This window comes from Herpailurus yagouaroundi, unplaced genomic scaffold (genome assembly GCF_014898765.1).
Source record: "Herpailurus yagouaroundi ecotype Mexico unplaced genomic scaffold, PumYag 28, whole genome shotgun sequence".
NCBI lineage: Eukaryota > Metazoa > Chordata > Mammalia > Carnivora > Felidae > Herpailurus > Herpailurus yagouaroundi.
Genome location: NW_024412376.1, coordinates 59,071,247 through 59,095,182, shown reverse-complemented (window position 1 = coordinate 59,095,182; position 23,936 = coordinate 59,071,247). Strand labels below are relative to the sequence as shown.

General features: G+C 38.1%; 2 protein-coding genes across 7 annotated transcripts in view; one reads left to right on the top strand and one right to left on the bottom strand.

The window, feature by feature from the left end:
* The window catches only part of MFSD8 (major facilitator superfamily domain containing 8), a 59,077-nt gene extending 39,387 nt beyond the window's left edge, over positions 1-19,690 (bottom strand). For 4 of the 6 annotated variants that reach the window (XM_040474299.1, XM_040474294.1, XM_040474285.1 and 1 more), the window contains exons 1-3: positions 19,558-19,690; positions 18,770-18,943; positions 4,858-4,949 (exon numbers count right to left, since the gene is read on the bottom strand). In XM_040474299.1, coding sequence (XP_040330233.1) covers positions 4,858-4,949; positions 18,770-18,834 — 157 coding nt within the window. In that variant the 5' untranslated portion in view covers positions 18,835-18,943; positions 19,558-19,690. The remainder of the gene's footprint in view (positions 1-4,857; positions 4,950-18,769; positions 18,944-19,557) is intronic. The other 2 variants (XM_040474274.1, XM_040474280.1) reach the window with 2 other exon arrangements.
* Positions 19,026-23,936, top strand: part of ABHD18 (abhydrolase domain containing 18) — a 43,340-nt gene continuing 38,429 nt past the window's right edge. The window contains exon 1 of the mRNA XM_040474316.1: positions 19,026-19,315. The gene's annotated coding sequence lies outside the window, so the exon portion shown is untranslated. The remainder of the gene's footprint in view (positions 19,316-23,936) is intronic.

The window sequence follows — 23,936 nt, the reverse complement described above, 5'->3', positions numbered from 1 at the left end:
TCACATACTATACAATCTACCTATTTAAAACACTCAGATTAGTGGGTTTTAATATAATCAAAGATATGTGCAACATCACCACAGTCAATTTTAGAATATTTTAGTCACATCACAAAGAAACTCTGGACGTTTTAGCTACTATTCTGCTGCTTTCCATCCTATTGCTCACCAGCCTGAAGCAACTACTAATCTACCTGTCTCTATAGATTTTCATATGAATAGAATCAGGCAACATGTGGTCTTTTGTGTCTGGCATCTTTCTTAGCATAATGTTTTCAAGCTTCATCCATGTTGTACCAGTATCAGTACTTCATTCTTTTTAGAAAGCTTATATTAAAAATAGTTTAATTATTAGTTTAATTTTAGTGTATTTTGAATTGACATTGACTTTGATGAAAAGCAGACTGAAAGAGTAAACTAATATTTGAAATCAAGGCTCAATTTCACAATCAAGAAACTTAAAAACAGGTAAAATGTTTAACATGCTAATTAAAATCTAAAGTTAAAATAATTCTTTTTTGCTATTAAAATGGAAATTATTTAATTTTAGATAATGGAGTACTAAAAGTTAAAAGTATTTCATTTTATTTATTATATTTTATTTTATTTCAATTCCTGTATAGTTAACATACAGTGCTACATTAGTTTCAGGTATACAATACAGTGATTCAACACTTCTATATATTACCCAGTGCTCATCATGACAAGTGCACTCCTTAATCCCCAATCACCTATTTCACCCATTCTCCTACCTCCCCCTCCCCTCTGATAACCATCAGTTTGTTCTCTATAGTTAAGAGTCAGGGTGCCTGAGTGGCTGCGTTGGTTAAGCGGTTAAGCATCAGACTTTTGCTCAGGTCATGACCTCCCAGTTTGTGGTTTTGAGTCCTGCATTGGTCTGTGCTAACAGCTCAGACAGAGCCTGGAGGCTGCTTGGGATTCTGTGTCTCCCTCTCTCTGTCTCTCCAAAATAAATAAACATTAAACAGTCTATTTCTTGGTTTGTCTATCTTTTTTTTTTTCCGTTGCTCATTTATTTTGTTTCTTAAATTCTACATACTTGAATTGAGCAAGTATCATATAGCAAAATCATATAGTATCTGTCTTCCCCTGACTAACTTATTTGGCCTAACATTATACACTCTGGTTCCATCCATGTTGTTGCAAATGGCAAGATTTCATTCTTTTTTATGGCTGAATAATATTCTGTTGTTATTAAATAAATTAGAAGTACTTTATTTTTTAAATGTTTATTTTTGAGAGAGTGTGTGCAAAAGTGGGGGATGGTAGAGAGAGAGGGGGACAGAGAATCTGAAGTGGGCTCTGTGCTGACAGCAGAGAGCCCGATGAGAGGCTCAAACTCAGAAACTGTGGGATCATGACCTGAGCCAAAGTCAGACACTTAACCGACTGAGCCACCCAGGTGCCCCATAAATTAGAAGTATTTTATTTTATTTTATTTTATTTTATTTTATTTTAACTTTTTAATATTTATTTTTTAGAGAGAGAGGGCGCGTGTGCAATCAGGGGAGGGGCAGAGAGAGGGGAAGACAGAATATGAAGCAGGCTCTGGGCTCCAAGCTGTCAGCACAGAGACAGAAAAGGGGCTCGAACCTACTAACTTTGAGATTGTGACCCGAGCCAGAGTTGGATGCCCAACTGACTGAGCTGCCCATGGAAGTTAAATGAAAATAATTAAAAGCTATTGCAGAGGTTGCTATCGACACAACACTCATTGTGTAGGTAGAATCCTCCTTCCTGATAGAATCCCATTTTTTTTCAGGTATCCATCATTCCTCCACAAAGCCACAGACTTTAAGAGAAACTGTCTCCAACCCAAATTCCAGAGGGTAAATCCAGTTAGTCTAAAGAATTCAATCAGGATAATCCCACTATCCTAGTTGATGATGGGCTTAGAAATTGACAGGGTCCAGTTCTGACCAGTGAAAAGGGAAGGGAAGTCTACTTCAGGACCTCTAAGAAAGGACTCCTTATCTCTGTGCAAATTAAAAAAAAAAAGTCCCTTTTGATCAATAAAAATTATCATGAATGGATGTGACACCTTGGGCTGCTGCTGCAACCTTGCTATAGTGAAGTCAGTGCATCGAAGAGGAGAAAACCAAAATATGTAGTGGGAAACAGAACCAAAACCTCAGTGAACTTCACCTGGAGTTGTCCTACTATGGGTATCTTACAAGAAAAAATAAATTACCGTTTAAGCCAATTTGAATCAACATTTTTCCCCTGATATTTGTAGAAGGCACCCTAATAGATACACAATCCAAAATGAAATTGCATTACAAAGAATTGTTGAAAATATCCTTTATTTTGTACTTTTCTTTCATTTTAGCTTTATTTAAAATATATTTTTACTCAGTGTGAGAGAGTGACTGGGGTAAATAGAAAAGATAAAGAAAAGTAGTTTTAAAAATTTAGTAAAATGGCCTTCAGTAAATCTGTGTCAGGGAAAAGATACCACCTGTAAAATCTGTGCCTATAGACTTAAAGGATCTAAACTTGGAAAAAGAATGGATTCCCTGAAACACTTTTTTAAAAATTGTCACAGTATTGATAACTTCTATATATTTTCATTCTTTATCATTTTAACATAAGTACAGTTCTTAACATTAAAATTTCCTCATGAAGTTTTACTTTTTAGTAACTATATTTTCAGAAATAATGTTAATATATTAAAATACATCAAGGTATACAGATTAAGATTCTTGCTTTACTATTTGTGTCAATGTGGTGGGTTAGTCAGTTAAGCATCTGACTCTTGATTTTGGCCCAAGTCATGATGTCGAGGCTCATGGGATTGAGCCCTGCTTCGGGCTCTGTGCTGACAGTGTGGAGCCTGCTTGGGATTCCCTCTCTCCCTCTCTCTCTCTGCCCCTCCCCTGCTCACTCTCTCTCAAAATAAATAAACTTAAAAAAAATTAAATGAGTTCACAGGCAGCAAAAGAAAAAAAAAAAAAGCAGATACATTGGACTACATCAAAATTAAAAACTATTGTGAATCAAAAGACACAATCAGTAGAGTAGAAAGAAGAGTCCGAATGGTAGAAAATATTCACAAATCATTTATCTGATAAGGAGTTAATACCCAGAGTACATAAAGAACTTCTACAACTGAACAACAAAAACCTAATTAAAAAGTGGGCAAAAGATGGCGCGCCTGGGTGGATCAGTCAGTTAAGCGTCCGACTTCGACTCAGGTCATGATCTCATGGTCCGTGAGTTCAAGCCCCACATCAGGCTTTGTGCTGACAGTTCAGAGCCTGGAGCCTGCTTCGGATTCTGTGTCTCCCTCTCTCTCTGACCCTCCCCTGTTCATGCTCTCTCTCTCTCTGTTTCAAAAATAAATAAACATTAAAAAAAATTAATAAAAAAAAGTGGGCAAAGGACTTTAATAGATATTTCCCCAAAGATATACAAATGGCCAATATGCATATGAAAATATTCCCAACATTACTAATCATTAGGGAAATACAAGCCAAAAAAACCATGAGAGACTACTTCATGCCCATTAGAATGACTCATATTAAATAAACATAAAAGTTGGTAAGGATGTGGAAAAATTTGAACCCTGCCTGTTGGTGGGAATGTACAAATAGTATAGCAGCTATGGAAAACAGTATAGCAGTTCCTCAAAAACTTATAAATAGAACTGTTATGTGATTCAGCAATTCTACTTTTTTTTTTATTATTATTAATGTTTATTTACTTATTTTGAGACAGGAAGAGACAGAGCACACAAGCAGGAGAGGGGCAGAGAGGAGAGAGAATCCCAAGCAGGCTCTGCACTTATAGTGCAGAGCCCAGCTCAGTTAGTGGCTTTGATGGGGTTTTTGAATGGTGGGGGTTCGAAGCTGACATCGAAGAAACAATTCTTGAGATGTCTTTGGTGCAAAAAAGGTAATTTTATTAAAGCACGGGGACAGGACCCATGGGCAGAAAGGGCTGTGTTATAAAGGTGACCTTTTATATATCATGGAGCTGGGGAAGATAAAGCCAAGAGGAAGTTCCTAAAGGGATTTTCATATGTTAAAGAAGATTCATTATACAACAGAGGCCTAGGAATTGTCAAGCTAAGGTTGTTTTTCCTCTAGTAAGGCATACATTAGGACAGTAGGGGGTTCCTGGAGAAAGCCCGAACTCCTTTCCTTAGTCATTTCTTTACAATCGCTGGCCTTTGTTAAAATAGTATATAAGCCCCCAACTCTAACCATTTCTTTGGAGTTTTCACTTTTCTATAATGTATAGTGTATAGGTCTGTATAATGTAAAAATAACTAACATCAAATAAATGTATAAGCTTTTTTTCTTGTTGATCTCTCTTCCATTGCTTTATTTTGAAGGTACCAGCTACAGAACCTAAGAAAGTAGAGGAAAAGATTTGCCTACCCACCATATATACAATAGACTATTATTTAGTCTTCAAAAGAAAGGAAATTCTGACTCATAGTATAACATGGATGAACCTTGAGAACATTATGCTAAATAAAATCAACCATTTGCAAAAAGAAAAATACTGTATGATTTCACTTATATGAAATATCTAGAATCATCAAATTCAAAGAAACAGAAAGTATGGTGGTTTCCAGGGCCTGGGAGGAGGGGGAAATGAGGAGTTGTTTAATGGGTAAAGAGTTTTAGTTCTGCAAGATGAAAACATTCTGAAGATTGGTTATTTAACCATGTAGATATATGTAACACTTCTGATCTTAGAAATGGGTAAGATGGGAAATTTTATATTGTGATTTTTACTAAAATACAAAATAATTAAAAAAATGAAGTGACATTAAAATAAGATACTTTATCTGAAATTTTTAAATTCTATATAATTTCTAATACTTACCTACACTGCTGAAAAACATAGTAAGATACAGAATCCTAATAGATATCCATCGGCTCTTATAATGCTCTTCAGTTTCTATAATATCCCATTCTCTAGGTGTAAAGAAGAAAAAAGTAGTTTAATGTTATCTCATTATGTGCAAATCTTTCTGTGGCACAATTTTATTTTCTCTCTCCTAAAGTAATAAAAATGCTATGACAAAGCTATAATTTATTAATATTGATATTTGCTGTACTAATTATCTATGAATAAGCAATATTTCTGTGAATTTCCATGGATTATACTTGTGCTTTATTACACATAGAAACTTGGGAGACATGAGGTAGCTTAAAAAGGCATAACATTTTGTCAACCAATTATTTTGATATCATTGACTTGCTACAAATTGAGTGTTGGAATTTGTTAAACTGACAAAATAAAGTCTATCAAAATAAATCAAATAAACTAGCTACAATTAGATCTCACACTGATGGGATATACAACTACTACATATTTTAAAAAAATGATTACTGTCATCATTATGACATGTTCTACTTGAGGACAGTAAATTGACTTTGCTGTAGGAAGCTATTTTGGCAGGGTACTTTCAGCAAAATTAATATAGAAATGACACCAGAAAAGTTTAATGTGACCTAAGACATTCCTAGTCCTGGGACCTCTAGAACACTTGCCTTTGCTCCAACATGAGTTACCAGACAAGTTCTGTTAGTTGACTAAAGAGAGTCCAAGGTCCCTCTAGACTGGGTTGATCTCTCATATAAGCCTGTGACCTGGAGTAAGGGCAAGTATATTAAGCACACACACTACTTCAAGGGTCCAGGTGATATATGTATCATTACATTTTTACATACACATATAGAATGAGTTAACAAATTTGCCTTAATATGAACAATATGTTTTCAAATAATTAAGATAAACACAACAGGCAAAATGCCTTCTTATGTTTAAAAGAAATTTTCTAAAATAGACCTTAGAGTTGTCAACTTAGTCTTCAAAAAAGAAACTTTTTTTTTCAGATGTGTTGTGACCGGGAGTGGTAGAGAGTGAATGAAGAAGAAAGATAACATTAATTAGATCTACTATGTGCCAGGTATGTTAGTTATTGATACAATATATATGAATATGCCATTCCATAAAAATAGACCTTTCACCATAATGTAGCATACTTGAAAAATAGCAGAATCCCAAAGGCCTATAAAGATCTTCTTTGACTTACAGTTGGGTTACCTTCCAACAAACCTATTGCAAGTTGGAAAAAATTAAGTTAAAAATGCATTTAATACATCTAACCTACCAAATATCAGAGCTTAATACCTCATTCTACCTTAAACAGGCTCAGAACACAAGCATTAGCCTATGGTTGAGCAAAATCACCTAACACAAAACGTATTTCATTACAAAGTATTGAATATCTCATGTAATTTATAAAATACTGTACTAAAAATGAGAAATGCAATGTTTGTATGGGTACAATGGTTGGAAGTGTATAGATTGGCTACTCTGGTGATCACATGACTGATTGGGAGCTGAGGCTCGCTGCCACTATCTCGCACTGCAAGAATATTCTACTATTCCTAGCCCAAGAAAAGATCAAGATTCAAAACGTGAAACATGGTTTCTACCAAAAGTGATCACTTTTGCACCAATGTATCATTGAAAAATCTTAAGTTAAACCATTATAAGTTGGGGACCATCTGTATTTGGAAATCAGTATTTTGGAATTTGGGATACATAATGCAGATGATTACAGAGCAGGAAAAGGTATGCACCATTCAATCCCACAGCACTGTATTCTGGTATTACTTCCAGCACTGGGTATTACACTTTTAATGAACCCATTATTATTTCCTGGAGATAAAAAATTAAACTGACCAGCATAAATAAGAACTATCATTAAAATAAGCCTGGGGGCGCCTGGGTGGCTCAGTCGGTTAAATGTCCGACTTCGGCTCAGGTCATGATCTCACGGTTTGTGAGTTTGAGCCCCATGTCAGGCTCTGTGCTGACAACTTGGAGCCTGCAGCCTGCTTCAGATTCTGTGTGTGTCTCTGTCTCTGTCCCTCCCTCACTCACACTCTGTCTCTCTCTCCTTCAAAAATAAATAAACGTTAAAAAAAAATAAGCCTGAAAATGTCAAATAACTGTTTTGCTCAGATCTTATCTAAGTTAGGAAACCAGAGAAGTAAATAATTTGATTGTGAAAAAAATGTAATAAAATTGTTTATTTGAGAGACTTCAAATCGATTTGGAGCTCAGTCAAAACTTCCTTTTTTTAATAACAGCTATTAAATATTGAAGGAATGACAGAATTATAAAATCACTATTTAATAACTAGTTTCCATGTAATAATGGATGAAAGCAAGGGTCGTTCATGGATACAAAAACAACTGGTTGAAAGGTTGGTGAGGACAGGATAGTCACAGGGCCTCAAAGTATCACCTCACTATCTACTTTCCAATTACAAAATGGAAAATTAAGTTTTATACCACTCACCCTCTTTTTGTTTTTATTTTTATAGAGAGGGACACACACACACACAGACAGATGCAAGTGGGGGAGGAGAAGAGAGGGAGGCACAGAATTTGATGCAGGCTCCAAGCTGTCAGCATAGAGCCCAATGTGGGGTTCGAACTCATGAACCTCGAGATCATGACCTGAGCTGAAGTTGGACATTTAACTGACTGAACCACCCAGGCACCCCAGCAGTCACTCCCTTAACCAAGTGGTCAAGCTTGGCATCCCCAATAGTGGGATGGCCTAGCATTTGGTGTCTTCTAACATTAATATATTGACATATTCTCAACATAACCCGTGGGATGTCCATGCCAGGAATGTTTGACGAGGACCTATTTAAAAAGAAAAAAAAAAAAAACAAAAAAAACAAAACAGGCCAGGGGAGGGACCAAGACGGTGGAACAGCATGGAAGTTTTTTTGCATCCCTTGTCCTGAAATACAGCCAGATCAACACTAAACCATTCTGCACACCTAGAACACTGATTTGAGGATTCACACAACAATCTGCACAACCTGAACCAGATAACTCAGCAGGTACTCAACACGGAGAGGTGAATTGGAGGAGAAAGTTGTGGAGGGCACAGAGCTGGTTTTGCTTGTGGAGAGAGGACAGAGATGGGGAGAGTACAGAAAGCATCCCCCCTGCCCGAAAGCAGCTGGAGAGAAAAGAAAGTATGCAAGGGGCTGAACAAAAAGGGAGAAAGGAGCAAAGAGAAGATTTAAATTCTATTAAGACTATAAGCGGGGGGAGTCCAGAGTCTGAAGCTCTGCAGCTTGATACGTGGTGGTGCACTGGTAGGGTGGGTGAATCCCCAGGAGCAGTGGGTGAGGTCCTCAGGGCCCTCGGGTCACACAGGGAGAGGCAGTTCCCTTGCTGGGAGGACATTTGGTAGAGGCTGTGCAGCCTCCCCACAGGCAAAGGTCCAGTGGACCCCCTACAACAACCACATTGGCTGGTGCTGGAACAAGGATGTTAAGGGGTAAGCCTGGTGCCAGATGTGTGTGATTTTCCATAATCCCTGAAATGCTGCTGCTACATGACCACGTGAACTTTTTCTGGGGTGGGCTGGCACCCAGATGCAGTCCCCAGGCATCAGCAGCAGCATGGTCTCCGGAATGTTCCTGGGGTAGGGCCGGCACCCAGCCATTGCTCAGTGAGACCCTTCCCAAGAAGGTCTGAGCTGGTCAAAGCCACAGTCCCTCAGAAGTGAGGGGTGGAGAAACACACCCACATCTGAGATAAAACTCAGGAGGGAGGTGCCACCAGGCAACCTGGTGGCTTGGTCACGGACAGTGTAAAAGCGGGGGAGTGGATGGAAGCTGGAGAAAAAGGAGGGGTGTGCAATTGCTGGTTGGGGAGAGCACAGAGTTCTGATACTAGAGGCTGGGTAGATGGGTGATGCCATTTTCACACCTCCCACGCAAGCACATTCACGCCTACATGTGCCACAGCAATCCACCCCAGTAAACTAAGCAGCTGCACCTAATAGAGAACAGAGCTGATACACCAAGCCCTGGCCAACTGGACCAACCTCACTCTCCAGAAACAACACAAGTCTCTCCACCTGCTTAGTTTATGGACTATAAAATGCTTCATAGTTTGACTTCTAGGGGAAACTGATGTAATTTCAATCGTACTTCAGTCTGTTTGCTGAACCAACTATTCAACTTTTTTTCCTTTCTTTTCTTATTCTTGAATATATAAAGAGAAAAAATTTATTTTTATTCTCCATTTCTATCAAAAATATTTTTAATTTTTTTCTATATTTTTTTTACTTTTTTGTAAATTTTTCAAATTCTATTTTTTTACTTCCATCATTCCATTTTAGTCTTTCATTGTATTCATTTTTTCAAATTTTCAAACATTTTCCTTTTTTTTTCTTTTCTTATCTTTCCCTTTTTTCTCTGATCTATCAAGCTCCTTTTAGCAACAAGACCAGAACACACCTAGGACCTAGCAACCTTTATTTGATTTTTGTGTGTTGCTTTTAATTTTTTAATTTTAATTTTTTTTACCTTATTAATTCCTTTTCTTCCTTCAAAATGATGAAATAAAGGAATTTACCCCAAAAGAAAGAACAGGGAGAAATGACAGCCAGGGACTTAATCAACACAGATACAAGCAACATGTCTGAACCAGAATTTAGAATCACGATAATTAGAATACTAGCTGGAGTTGCAGATTAGAATCCCTTTCTGGATAGATAAAAGCTAGTCAGGATGAAATAAAAAGTGCTATAATTGAGCTGCAATCTCCAATGGATGCCACAGCAGCAAGAATGGAATGAGGGAGAGCAGCAAATCAGCAATACAGAGGACAAATTTATGGAGAACAATGACGCAGAAAAAAAGAAGGAGATTAAGGCATGATTAAGAGCATGATTAAGAATTAGAGAAATCAGTGACTCATTAAAAAGGAACAGCATCAGAATCATAGGGGTCCCAGATGAAGAGAGAGAGAAAGGGGTAGAAGAGTTATGTGAACAAATCATAGTGGAAAAGTTCCTAACCTGGGGAAAGACACAGAAATCAAAATCCAGGAAGCACAGAGGACTCCCATTAGTTTTGACAAAAACCAACCATGAACAAGGCATATCATAGTCAAATTCACAAAATACTCAGGCAAGGAAAGAATCATGAAAGCAGCAAGGGAAAAAAAGTCCTTAACCTACAAGGGAAAACAGATTAGGTTTGCAGCAGACCTATCCACAGAAACTTGGCCAGAAAGGAATGGCAGGATATATTTGATGTGCTGAATTGGAAAAATATGCAGCCAAGAATTCTTTATCCAGAAAGGCTGTCATTCAAAATAGAAGTAGAGATAAAAAGTTTCCCAGACAAACAAAACTTAAAGGAGTTTGTGACCAATAAACCATCTCTGCAAGAAATTTTAAGGGGGACTCTCTGAAGGGAGAAAAGATGGGGAAAAAAAAAAAAAAGACCAAAAGCAACAAAGACTAGAAAGGATCAGAGAACACCACCAGAAACTCCAAATCTACAGGCAACATAATGGCAATAAATTATTATCTTTCAGTACTCACTGTAAATGTCAATGGACTAAGTGCTCCAATCAAAAGACACAGGGTAACAGAATGGATAAGAAAACAAGATCCATCTATATGCTGTTTACAAGAGACCCAATTTAGACCTAAAGACACCTAAGGATTGAAAGTAAGGGGATGGAGAACTATCCTATCATGATAGTGGTCACCAAAAGAAAGCCAGAATAGCCATACTTATGTCAGACAATCTAGATTTTAAAATAAAGACTGTAACAAGAGATGAAGAAAGGTATTATATCATAATTAAGGGGTCTATCCACCAAGAAAACCTAACAATTGTAAACATTTATGCTCCAAATGTGAAGCACCAAAATATATAAATCAATTAATCACAAACGTAAAGAAACTCATCGATAGTACTAACAGAATAGTAGGAGACTTCAACACCCCACTCAGCAATGGACAGATCATCCAATCAAAATATCAACAAGGAAACAATGGCTTTGAATGACACACTGGACCAGATGGACTTAACAGATATATTCAGAACATTTCATCCTAAAGCAGCAGAATACACATTCTTCTCCAGTGCACATGGAATGTTCTAAAGAATAGATCACATACTGGGACACAAATCAGCCCTCAACAAGTACAAGAAGATCAAGATCATACTGTGCATATTTTCAGACAACTCTATGAAACTCGAAATCAACCACAAGAAAAAATGTGGAAAGATAACGAATACTTGGAGACTAAACACCATCATACTAAAGAATGAATGGGCTAACCAAGAAGTTAAAGAGGAAATTGGGGCACGTAGGTGGCTCAGTCGGTTGAGCGTCCGACTTCAGCTCAGGTCATGATCTCAAGGTCCGTGAGTTCGAACCCCACATCGGGCTCTGTGCTGAGGGCTCAGAGCCTGGAGCCTGTTTCAGATTCTGTGTCTCCTTCTCTCTCTCTGACCCTCCCCCGTTCATGCTCTGTCTCTCTCTGTCTCAAAGATAAATAAACGTTAAAAAAATTTTTTTTTAAATAAATAAAAGAAGTTAAAGAGGAAATTAAAAAGTGCATAGAAGTGAATGAAAATGATAACACCACAACCCAAAACCTCTGGGACACAGCAAAGGCGGTCATAAGAGGGAAGTATATGGCAATCCAGGCCTTTCCAAAGAAGGAAGAAAGGTCAAAGATAGACAACTTAACCTTATACCTTAAAGAGCTGGAAAAAGAACAGCAAATAAAACCCCAAACCAGCAGAAGACAGGAAATAATAAGGATCAGAGCAGAAATCAATGCTATCAAAACCAAGAAAACAGTAGAACAGATGGTTATTTCAAAGAATTAAAAAATTGACAAACCCTCACCCAATTTGATCAAAAAGAAAAAGGACCCAAATAAATAAAATCAAGAATGAAAGAGGAGAGATCACAACCAACACAGCAGAAATAAAAACAATAATAAGAGAATACTATAAGCAATTATACGTCAATAAAATTGGCAATCTGGAAGAAATGGACAAATTCCTAGAAACATAAATTAGTAAAACTGAAATAGGAAGAAATAGAAAACTTGAACAGACCCATAACCAGTAAAGAAATCGAATTACTAATCAAAAATCTCCCAAAAAATAAGAGTCCAGGGCCAGATGGCTTTCCAGGGGAATTCTACCAACATTTAAAGAAGAGTTAACACCTATTCTCTTGAAGTTGTTCCAAAAAATAGAAATGGAAGGAAAACATCCAAACTCTTTCTATGAAGCCAGCATTACTTGATTCCAAAACCAGACAAAGACCCCACTAAAAAGGAGAACATAGACCAATTTCCCTGATGAACACGGATGCAAAAATCCGCAACAAGATACTAGCCAACCAGATCCAACAATACATTACAAAAACTATTCACCATGACCAAGTGAGATTTCTACCTGGCATGCAGGGCTGGTTCAATATCCACAAAACACTTAATGTGAAACATCACATCAATAAAAGAAAGGGCAATAATCACATGATCCTCTGGACAGATGCAGAGAAAGCATATGACAAAAAAACAGCATAATTCTTGATAAAAACCCTCAGGAAAAGAGGGATAGAAGGATCATACCTTGAGGTCATAAAAGCCATATACAAAAGACCCAACGCTAATATCATCCTCAATGTGGAAAAATTGAAAGCATTTCCCCTGAGGTCAGGAGCAAGACAGGGAGGTCCACTCTCACCACTGTTATTCAACATAGTATTGGAAGTCTTAGCCACAGCAATCAGACAATACAAGGAAATAAAAGGCATCCAAATCAGCCAGCAGGAGGTCAAATTTTCTCTCTTCACAGATGACATGTTACTCTAAATGGAAAGTCCAAAAGACTCCACCAAAAAACTGCTAGAACTGATCCATGAATTCAGCAAAGTCGCAGGATACAAAATCAATATACAGAAATTGGTTGCATTCCTATACATCAATAATGAAGCAACAGAAAGAGAAACCAAGGACTGATCCCATTTACAACTGCACCAAAAACCATAAATACCTAGGAATAAATCGAACCAAAGAGGTAAAAAAAAAAAATCTATATACTGAAAACTATAGAAAGCTTATGAAAGAAACTGAAGAAGACACAAAAAAATGGAAAAATATTCCATGCTCCTGGATAGGAAGAACAAATACTGTTATGTCAATACTACCCAAAGCAATCTACATATTTAAGGCAATACCTATAAACACCAGCATTCTTCACACAGCTAGAACAAATAATCCTAAAATCTGTATGGAACCAGAAAAGACCCCGAATAGCCAAAGCAATCTTGAAAAAGAAAACCAAAGCTGGAGGCATCACAATCCCGGACTTCAAGATGTATTACAAAGCTGTAATCATCAAGACAGTATGGTACTGGCATAAGAACAGACACTCAGATCAATGGAACAGAATAGAGAACCCAGAAATGGACCCACAAACGTATGGCCAAATAATCTTTGACAAAGCAGGAAAGAATATTCAATGGAATAAGGACAGTCTCTTCAGCAAGTGGTGCTGGGAAAACTGGACAGCGACATGCAGGAAAAGGAACCTGGACCACTTTCTTACACCCTACACAAAAATAAAGTCAAAATGGATGAAAGACCTAAACATAAGACAGGAAGTCGTCAAAATCCTAGGGGAGAAAGCAGGCAAAAACCTCTTTGACCTCGGCTACAGCAACTTCTTATCTAACACGTGTCCAGAGGCAAGGGAAACAAAAGCAAAAATGAACTACTGGGACCTCATCAAAGTAAAAAGCTTCTGCACATTGAAGGAAACAACTAAACTAAAAGGCAACTGACAGAATGGGAGAAGATATTTGCAAATGACATATCAGATAAAGGGTTAGTATCCAAAATCTATAAAGAACTTCTCAAACTCAACACCCCATAAACAAATAATCAGGTGAAGAAATGGGCAAAAGGCATGAATAGACACTTCTCCAAAGAAGACATCCAGATGGCCAACTGACACACAAAAAGATGCTCAACATCACTCATCATCAGGGAAATACAAATGAAAACCACAATAAGATACCACCTCACACCTGTCAGAATGGCTACAACTCCAGGCAACAACAGATGTTGGTGAGGATGCAGAGAGAGATGATCTCTTTTGCACTGCTGGTGGGAATGCAAACTGGCGCAACCACTCTGGAAAACAGTATGGAGGTTCTTAAAAAAATTAAAAATAGAACTACCCTACGACACAGCAATTGCACTACCAGGTATTTATCCATGGCATACAGGTGTGCTGTTTCGAAGGGACACATGCACCCCAATGTTTACAGCAGCACTATCAACAATAGCCAAAGTATGGAAAGAGCCCAAATGTCCATCAATGAATGAGTGGATAAAGAAGATGTGGTATATATATACAATGGAGTATTACTCGGCAACCAAAAAGAATTAAATCTTGCCATTTGCAGCAATGTGTATGGAACTAAAGGGTATTATACTAAGTGAAATTAGCTGGAGAAAGATAAATATCATAAGACTCAACTCATATGATGACTTTAAGATATAAAACAGATGAACATAAGGGAAGGGAAGCAAAAATAACATAAAAACAGAGAGGGGGACAAAACATAACAGACTCTTAAATACAGAGAACAAACAAAGGGTTGATGGAAGGGTTGTGGGAAGGGGGATGGGTTCAGTGGGTAAGGGGCTTAAGGAATCTACTTCTGAAATCATTGTAGCACCATGTGCTAACTAACTTGGATGTAAATTATAAAAAATAAATAAATTATAGAAAAAATGAAATATTCCTATTAAGAAAAAAAAGAAGAAACAGTCCAAGGGCACCTGGCTGGCTCAGTCAGTGGAGCATGGGACTTTGATCTCAGGGCCAGTGGTTCAAGCCCCAAGTTGGGCATGAAACTTATTTAAAATAAAGATTTGGGGAGGGTGGGTGATGGGTATTGAGGAGGGCACCTGTTGGGATGAGCACTGGGTGTTGTATGGAAACCAATTTGACAATGAATTTCATATATTGAAAAATAAAATAAAATAAAATAAAGATTTAAAAAAAAGAAGAAGAAACAGGCCAAACATCCAGAATGTGAGATGTTCTACAGAACACTGACTTAGACTTGTTAAAGGATTCAATATTGGGAAGAATAGAGAGAAAAGATCAGGGAACAGTTATAGGTTGAGAGTATAAAAAACCTATAATAATGCATGACCATTAGTTGGATCCTATTTAAAAAAAAAAACAATAGCTATAAAGTACAGTTTTGGAACAAATGAATATTCTTCAGTTTAGACTGTATATTGCATGATATTCTGCATTAGTATTATATTTTTACCTATGATAACAGTGATGCAGTTGTATAAAAGAATGTTTTTATTTTGAGAAGATGCATGCTACACACTGAAATACTTGGGATAAAAGTGTCATGATATCTGCAACCTACTTTTCAGTAGTTTGGCAAAAGAGAGCTGTATGTGTATAGAGATTTGAGGAGTGTGAACAAGGCTAACGGTTAGTCACAGGGTATACAGGTGTTCATTGTACCGCTTTTTCAACTTTTCTATGGATTTGAAATTTTTCAAAATAAAGAAATTTACTTTTTCCTTCTTTTTAATTCAAAAAGTATAATTTTAGTGAAGAAGTATATCTTTCTACTTTGTTAGAGAGAGTAGGAACATTGGAGAGTATAGCTGTTCTTCAATGAAGTTTCAATTTTTACTGTATTTTGTTAATTTTGATGATTCAACCAACCATGTCACATGGCTAAGACTGAGTTTCTAAGGTTTCTGTCTTGTATTTCAAAGGCACAAGAATGAATGCTGCACTTCCAAGGCAATCTTTAACTTTTTGATTCCTCTCGACTATTACTGCTGTCATCTGATATTAGTTCTCCATTTGAGATTCTCCTTTAAGTGAAATTATAATGTTAGAGTTTTGTCCCGCTCAACATTTTCATTTCAAACTATAATACATCAAATGATAATATGTTTATCAAGCCTGTAACTTAAAAACTAGAAAGAATTCATGATATGCTGGAGTGAATTGGTCACCAAAATAAGTTAGATAAAAGTTAACAGAAATAAAGTGCCAAATTTAGGTTCAATAGATCATTATTTAATACAAGGAGCCTTGGATAAATAGCAGTACTTTATTTTCAAAAAATGATTCTAGATTTACTGGGGGGAAAATAAAATTATACATTTATTAGAGAGAGCATCTGTGAACTACTGAAGAGCAAAAAAGAACCTATATTCAAAGAAGATAAGAGAAAGAAGTGTGTGCTCACTGACAGAATAGTGTAATGGTGTTACCGTACAGAATTTAGAAGACAGAAATAAATTGAGAATGTTCTATAAGGATATGCTCTACAAGACCAGAAGTCATAGCAATATTTGTATTACAGAAATTAGGCTGGAGTTGCAAAGAAAAATTTTAAGCACCTGTAACATTTTAGGATATTCTCAGAAAGGGATCAGCATGGACTGTACAGCAAGGACTGTAGTCCTCAATCCAAACCCAGCCTATCACCTGTTTCTAGATCACCAGTGAACTAAGAATAGTTGTTACTATTTGAACATATTTGTGAGTACTTGTGATCAACTTAATAGAAAACATTAACTTTTGGGGCGCCTGGGTGGCTTAGTCGGTTAAGCGTGCAACTTCATTTCAGGTCATGATCTCACGGTTCATGAGTTCGAGCCCCGCATCAGGTTCTGTGCTGACAGCTCAGAGCCTGGAGTCTGCTTCGGATTCTGTGTTTCCCTCTCTCTCTGCCCTCCCCCACTCACACACTGTCTCTCTTTCTCTCAAAAATAAACATTAGAAAAAAAATTGTTTTAAAGAAAACATTAACTTTTAACTCTGTTAAGCAAAATGCCACCCCTGAAATCTATTCCTCATTGATTTGTATTACAAAAAGATTTTACTCATCTATTATAAATTTCATTACCAAATTTGTGAGAATTTGTTTTCTTTCTTGTTATCTAAGTACCTGTATCTTTGATTTTGCCTCTTGTTCTGCAAAGCCTAAAATATTTACCATCAGGACCTTTACAGAAAAAGTTTGCCAACCTCTGTTCTCTCAAACATTGTAGATAGAGTCAGTGGAGACCACCCAGGACTCATCAGACCAATAAACTAAAACTAACCTTCCTAGTGAGGAAAAGTTGGTGGTGAACTAGGCTGAAGTTCCTACAATTTACTCAAAGTGAATACCACTTGTCCATTACATATTTGTTCACTTTACTAGGGAATCCAACTGTATTTTTAAAGATGGTATACTTATTGAATTATTCTCAAAATATCTTATTTTTAAAATGCTAAATCTAGAATCTCAGTCAAGTACTGTTTATGGACAGAACATCTGAATTTAGATGCACCTTAATGAGCCTCAATCACAAGGACATAATCAAAGCCAAAAGTAAGTCCTTTTTTTTTTTTTAATTTTTTTTTCAACGTTTATTTATTTTTGGGACAGAGAGAGACAGAGCATGAACAGGCGAGGGGCAGAGAGAGAGAGGGAGACACAGAATCGGAAACAGGCTCCAGGCTCTGAGCAATCAGCCCAGAGCCCGACGCGGACTCACGGACCGCGAGATCGTGACCTGGCTGAAGTTGGACGCTTAACCGACTGCGCCACCCAGGCGCCCCAGTAAGTCCTTTTTTAAAAGCAATTTGGACACAGTGACAGAACGTATAGCAAGACCACATCTAACCATTAACTCAAAGATCCTGAATCTATCTGGAAGATAGCCAAGAACCTGGAAAAAGCAGAAGTTTGAGAAATCCAAATGTGGCAATCTATGCACTGAAACACGTGCATTTGACTAATAAGACAGATCGTTAGCCCTAGTCATAGCTTCCATATTCTAACTACACATAGTTCTATTAAGCTTAGATATGGTTTTCAAAATAGCAGCAAACTAGAAGTCTGAAAATAAAGTTGGGAGAAGAGAGGTTGCTGACAGAAACAAAAACAAAAGTTGTCAAAAGATAATAAAAACATTATGGGGAATAGTCAGCCAGCAACAGAATAGGCAGAAAAACTAAAAAGTAAACAGAAAACATTAAAAGTGTAGCAAGTGCAGAATAAATTGGTAAGAAAGTGTAAGAAAGTAGTGTAGAAGAAAAAAACTAATATGGAAGCAAATAGTCCAAAATGTCTCAATAGGCCCTGAGGACATCACTCTATTATGACACATTTCAACATTGATAATAATTGTATTGATCTCAATTTAAAATATAGGTAATCCGCAATGCCTATATTCCATTTAGTAAACTGGGGACCAGAGAGATACACTGTCCAGAGTTTCAAACAAAGCGGTTAAAATAAAAGTTTGGTGCTTTAGAGACAAATGAGCAAAAATTAACATGGTGGTTGACAGCTTAACTGTGCATTAATTTACTTGATAAATTAGGTTTCAAACATAATGATACTTAATTCCATTTTCTTAAAAACAAAAATAGATTCTTAATTGCGTAGTAAGAGACAAACTGTAACAATTCTAAATTGCTGTCCATAAACTAGGATTAAAATAACTGGAAATAATAAAGGGCGACCTAAGAGAGGTATCTTCAAGCATCGATTAAAACCCTCATTTCGGAACTTCTGGGAGACGTGTAAAGTGATGAGTTCTGTAGAGGAATGCAGAATGTAGACACTTAAAGGCTGCAACACTGTTGGAATGAAGGCAGTTTGAGTTTCTCTGACAGCTTCACCAGAACCCGCTGGCTCACCGCGGACCTCTTTTCTCAGGCGCAGGAGCACATCGCCCTGTCTCACCCGACCGGCCGCAGCCTCCTGCCGCCCTGAGACTCATCTTTCGGTTCCGTAAGGCTGACGCCAGGAAAGGGGCCAGTCCCAATAGCGCAGGAAGATGAGGGGGCTTTCTCCCAACATCCGCTCACCTGCTTCCGGGTGTGCGGTCGCCGAGGAGCGGCTCCTGCTCCGTGTCGATCCCCGGACTCGCCATAGTTACATCGCCTACGAGGCCAACTCTCGCGACACCTCCTGCTCCCCTTCCTTCTCACTTGGCCAAAGCTGTCAAAAGAAGCCGGCAAGTGCGCGTGCGCGCCCACCAACTAGAAGTGGGTGGAGCGCCCCGAGGTCAGTGACGGAGTCACGGCGTAGTCTGGACCCGGCAGGGCGGGAAGAGGTCAGGGGCGGGGCCCTGTGTCCTAGCTTTCTTACGTCCATCGGTACCTCGTTGCCTCCCAGGACTTCGCGGGGAACAGCGGGGGAGGGGTTAAGGGAGTGGCTAAACGGCTACCCCGCCCCGGGCTCGTCCCTCTCTGTAGGCTTCGCTTTCTGCTCCCCCTTGCTCCTACGTGCCTGCCGAGGTTGCAGTCGCTGCAGTTGGGGCTCCGACCGAAGGCAAGTCCTGGGAGCCCCGGAAGGATAGTGCCGGGAGGCTCGGCCAGCTGGACAGCAGGCGCCCTAAGAACGGCCATTGGGTAAGTAGCCGGTCCAGGCCGCACTCCCCCAGCCTTCAGCACTGCGTACGTGCCAGGAGGCAGGGACTGGGGGCGCAGGGCTTGGCCGGAGACGCGGGGGCGCTGGACGAGGCGGGGCTTTGGGGCGCGCTCTGGCCGACCCGGGTGAGTAAGGCTGGCAGGCGGTCCCTTTACCCCTATGGAGGGTGGAATTGTCTCGGTGCTGTTGTTTTCTCGCTCCGCTAACTACAAAGGCATCTTACTGGTAGTGCCTTGTTTGGGCCTAGATGGTGGTTCTGAAGGTGGGGACCCTCAAATCGGCATCTTAATGCTGCCTGCGCTGACTGGGGGATTCAGTCAAACACGATGCCACTCAACAGACCCTGCCGCTGTAACCTACGGGTTAGAAAAGGCACAGCACCAGTTTAGCGGTGACCAGCTCCTTTCATCATAAAGATGACATTTTTCGAAAATAGGGGGGTTTTTCCCCAGTAGATTTTGATGCTCTTTCCTTGTACTTACATAATAGCATCTTACAAGTAGGCTTCTGAGCTAATTAGTACCAGTAGTCATTATATGTCATAATTATTGTTTTGTTAGTGCCAATACATTCTCATGTGATTTCATTTGATAACAACTGTCCTATGAGATAGATAAAACAGACACATTTATATTTCACAGAGAACTAAGGTTCAGACAAGTTGATAACTTACTCAGAGTCACTTGGTGGCAGAATTGGGATTCAATTCAATTCAATTCAATTCTTTCAACCAATATTTATAAGCAGTTACCCTATGCCAGGCCCTATATTAGTTATATGTTGTGTGGTAAATGCCATCAGTTCTAACCTTTGTCTTTTTTGTGACCTCCTTGTGTTTATCCTGTCAGGCACATGAACAGCTAGACTCAAAATGTGTTTTCTGTTAGTTCAGAATTATTTTCTGAATCCAGACTTGACTTTTTGTGCTTGGATTCAGTCTTGCAAATTTGTCTGTAACAGCTCACAAAAACTTACCAGATTCCTATGACTGGTTCCAAAAAGGTACATAGGTGAAAAAAAAAAATTAGGTTAGGTTTTTTTTGTTTTGTTTTGTTTTGTTTTGTTTTGTTTTTGCCATAATGTTGCTTTAATGTATCATTGACTTTTTTTTGAAACCCTGAAGTCTAGTAGTCTAGCACAGTGTGTGTGTGTGTGTTTCACATGGGACTTTTAACTAGTATTGCACCAAGCAGAATGATTGCTAGATAAATACATGTTGAGTGAGTGATTATTGAATTACCTTATTTAATCCCTACAACAATCCTCTGAGTTGGGATTATGTCAAGCATACAAGGAAATTGAAAGCATGGAGAATAATTAATTTGCCTAGGATCATACGTTAATAAGTAACAGAGCTAGAATCCCAGAAACACAGGACTCCTGAGTGTAAAGCCTGTGCTTTTTTCATCAGCAGCCTTCCTATGAAAATATTTTTAAGAAGAATCTTTTCCTATATCTCTTAAAATATATCAAAACAATTGATCAATTTTTATATAAGTTGAGTAATTTGCTATGTGTGTATAGTAGGCCAGATACTAGTCCCCTTTTATAGGTTAAGGTGGCTTACTCAAGGTCACATAGCTAGTGAAGGAACCCAGGTCTTCTGACACTGCTATTTTCCATTGCTACCTCCAAGTGATGACTTTAGACCACAAAAGTACATGGAATGACTATGTGTAAAACAAGTGAAATCTAAATAAGCTCTGTATTATACCATAGGGGAAAAGAAAAAGAAAGAAAGAAAAGAAAAAATCATTTCTTAGGAACAGTGTACCCAAACAAAGTAAATATTTAAAAAACCTTTTAAAAATCTTAATTACTTTCTTTAATGCCCATGGAAAAGAACTAAGTTTGAAAAGAGATTAGATTATTTGCTGAATGTTTCACATAAGGATATGAGACAATCCACCAGTTATATTTCCTTAGATGACTGCTTAGAATAGATAGCCACCCCTCAAAATGAACAGATAAACTTCCTATTTATGGATCAACTTTGTGAGGATAAAAATCCAGGAAAAATTAGGATTGCATTGTTTAAATGCTTAACTATTAGAGTGATAGATAAAAGTACTATATGGTATATAGACTCTGAGTGCCACTTTAGCAATAGTGCTCATTTCTAGGAAAGACTTTTCATTCCTCTGCGCTGTAGTAGAACTATTTTTGTTGAAGTGTGTTTTTGTAGAAGTACTTTGATGTTTCCTTTTGTGTTGGCTTTATAAAACTATAGATAACATTTGTATCAGTTTAGCTTTATACAGACTTCAAAAAATGGGTCCTGTCTCTGCAGAAACTCACTGGTGTCAATCCAGCCTGACATAAAGTCTTTAAGTATCAGATGTGCCTCTAGATGATGCCTCCTTTTGGTGAATTGGACTTTTGCTACTCTGGACTTTATCTGTTCATGGCATTGGATACCAGTTAGCCCTGTTTAGAAGACTTATGTTTTATAATGTCCCAGAAATCAATATTAATATTGTTCTTGGAACTGAAACTGGACTTAAGAGGTTCTGTGTAGCCCTCAACTCCATAACCAAATTTATAGCAGGCTTTGTGTGTTCTTGATTTGCTTTCTGTAGCTTACTGGCAGGTTAATATAGCAAGGAGTATGCTGGTTCCAGATTTGGAGCACTGACTGTTAAGGCCCATATTATATGGAATGAAAGTGATTTGGAAAGCTTTTCTGCTATAGGGTTGAAAATTAGAAATGACTAAACGACTTAGACATCTAATAAACATTGTACTTTAGAAAATATTTGAAGAGTTCATTGTTCTCAGGTCTTTTCCTGCTTCCCTTGAACTTTACTTTTGTATATTTGCCTTTGTTTACCAACTAAGAAAGAATATTGTATAGAAAAATTGGATGTCTAATGAGCAGTTTAGTACTTTTCTCCTTATTGTAAAATTTGAGTATTGGAATTTTGCTTTTTTAAAAAAATGCCTATTTATTTTTGAGAGAGATAGCACGTGTGAGCAGGTGAGGGGCAGAGAGAGGGCGACAGAGGATCTGAAGCAGTCAGTCCAACGTGAGGCTCGAGCTCATGAACCACCAGCTCATGACCTGAGCTGAAGTTGGATGCTCAACCAACTGAGCCACCCAGGCCCCTGCTTTTTTTTTTTTTTTTTTTTTTTTAATACTAACAGAGAATCTGCTAATTGCTGTTGATGCCATGGATGCTAGAAAGGAAGACATCAACCCCATCCTTTTCCCCCACTATAGAGAAAATAAATGGTCTGTGATGATGTTATGTTACATGGCAAAGTTGATGGAATGACATTCCTATGGTTACATTAGGTTTTATTTTAGATTCCATCTTGCTAGCACATTCTTACTTTCCTGTTGGCCTTGAAGAAGTAAGCTGCCCTTTTGTGAACTCCTATGAAGACAGCCGTATGGTAGGGAACCATAGATAGCCCTTCGGAACTGAGGTTGGCCTCTGGCTAACAAACAGCAAAATATCGAAACTCTTAGGCTGATAGCTGCAAACAAATGAATTCTGCCAACAACCTGAGTGAGCTTGGAAGCAGGTTCTTCTCCATTCAAGCTTCCAGAAGAGAACAGAGCCCAACTGACATTTTAATGGAAGCTAGATGAAACCTGAAAGCAGAAAACCCAGATAGGCTGGGTTCTCTGAAACTAATCCTCAAGATGGGGGAAGTGAGAAGTTGGGGAAAACCAGTTAAAGTGATTTGTTATTCAAATTATTCTATTTAAAGTAGCACCTGGGTGGCTCAGGTTGAGGTCCTGATCTCACATTGCTGAGGTCCAGTCCCAGTCCCGCATCGGGCTCTGCGTTGACAGTACAGAACCTGCTTGGAATTCCCACTCCCTCTCTCTTCCCCTACCCTGCTTGTGCTCACTCACTCTCTCTCAAAATAAATAAATGAACATTAAAAAAAAATATTCTATTTAAAGGCCTTAGTGAGGTCTTCAAATATTTAAATTATGCAATGGCATATTTTTGAAGAGAATACATGCTTTAAGTTCTGTTCTTAGACAATAGGATAATGAATTACTTATCCTTACTGAGAAAGTTATCAAGAGGGAAAGAAAGTATCAATTTACTTCTGAAAAATTTTATAGAGAGTCTGTCAACTCCAATTTCTACATTTTTTCCCAGTTTTTTTATTGTGGTAAAATCATCATACAAAATGATTTATGTGTGGTACACATCATATAAAATTTACCATCTTAACCGTTTTTAAGTGTACATTCAGTGGTATTAAGTTCAGTCATACTGTTGTGCAAACAGTACCACCATCCATATATAGAATTCTTCATCTTACAAAACTGAAACTCTCTATACATTATACAATATTCCTGGTCCCCTTCCCTGTCCCCCCCCAGCCTCTGGTAACTACCATTCTCCTTTCTATTTATGAATCTGGCTGCTCTACGTACCTCACAAAAGTAGAATTATTCAGTATTTGTCTTTTTGTGACTGGCTTGTTTCACCTAGCCAAGGTGAATGTAATGTAATGTCCTCAAAGTCCTCCATGTTGTAGCATGTTAGAATTCCATTCCTTCCTAAGGCTGCATAATATTCCATTGTATGTATACACCACATTTTGTTTATCCATTCATCATTGGTGGTCACCAAT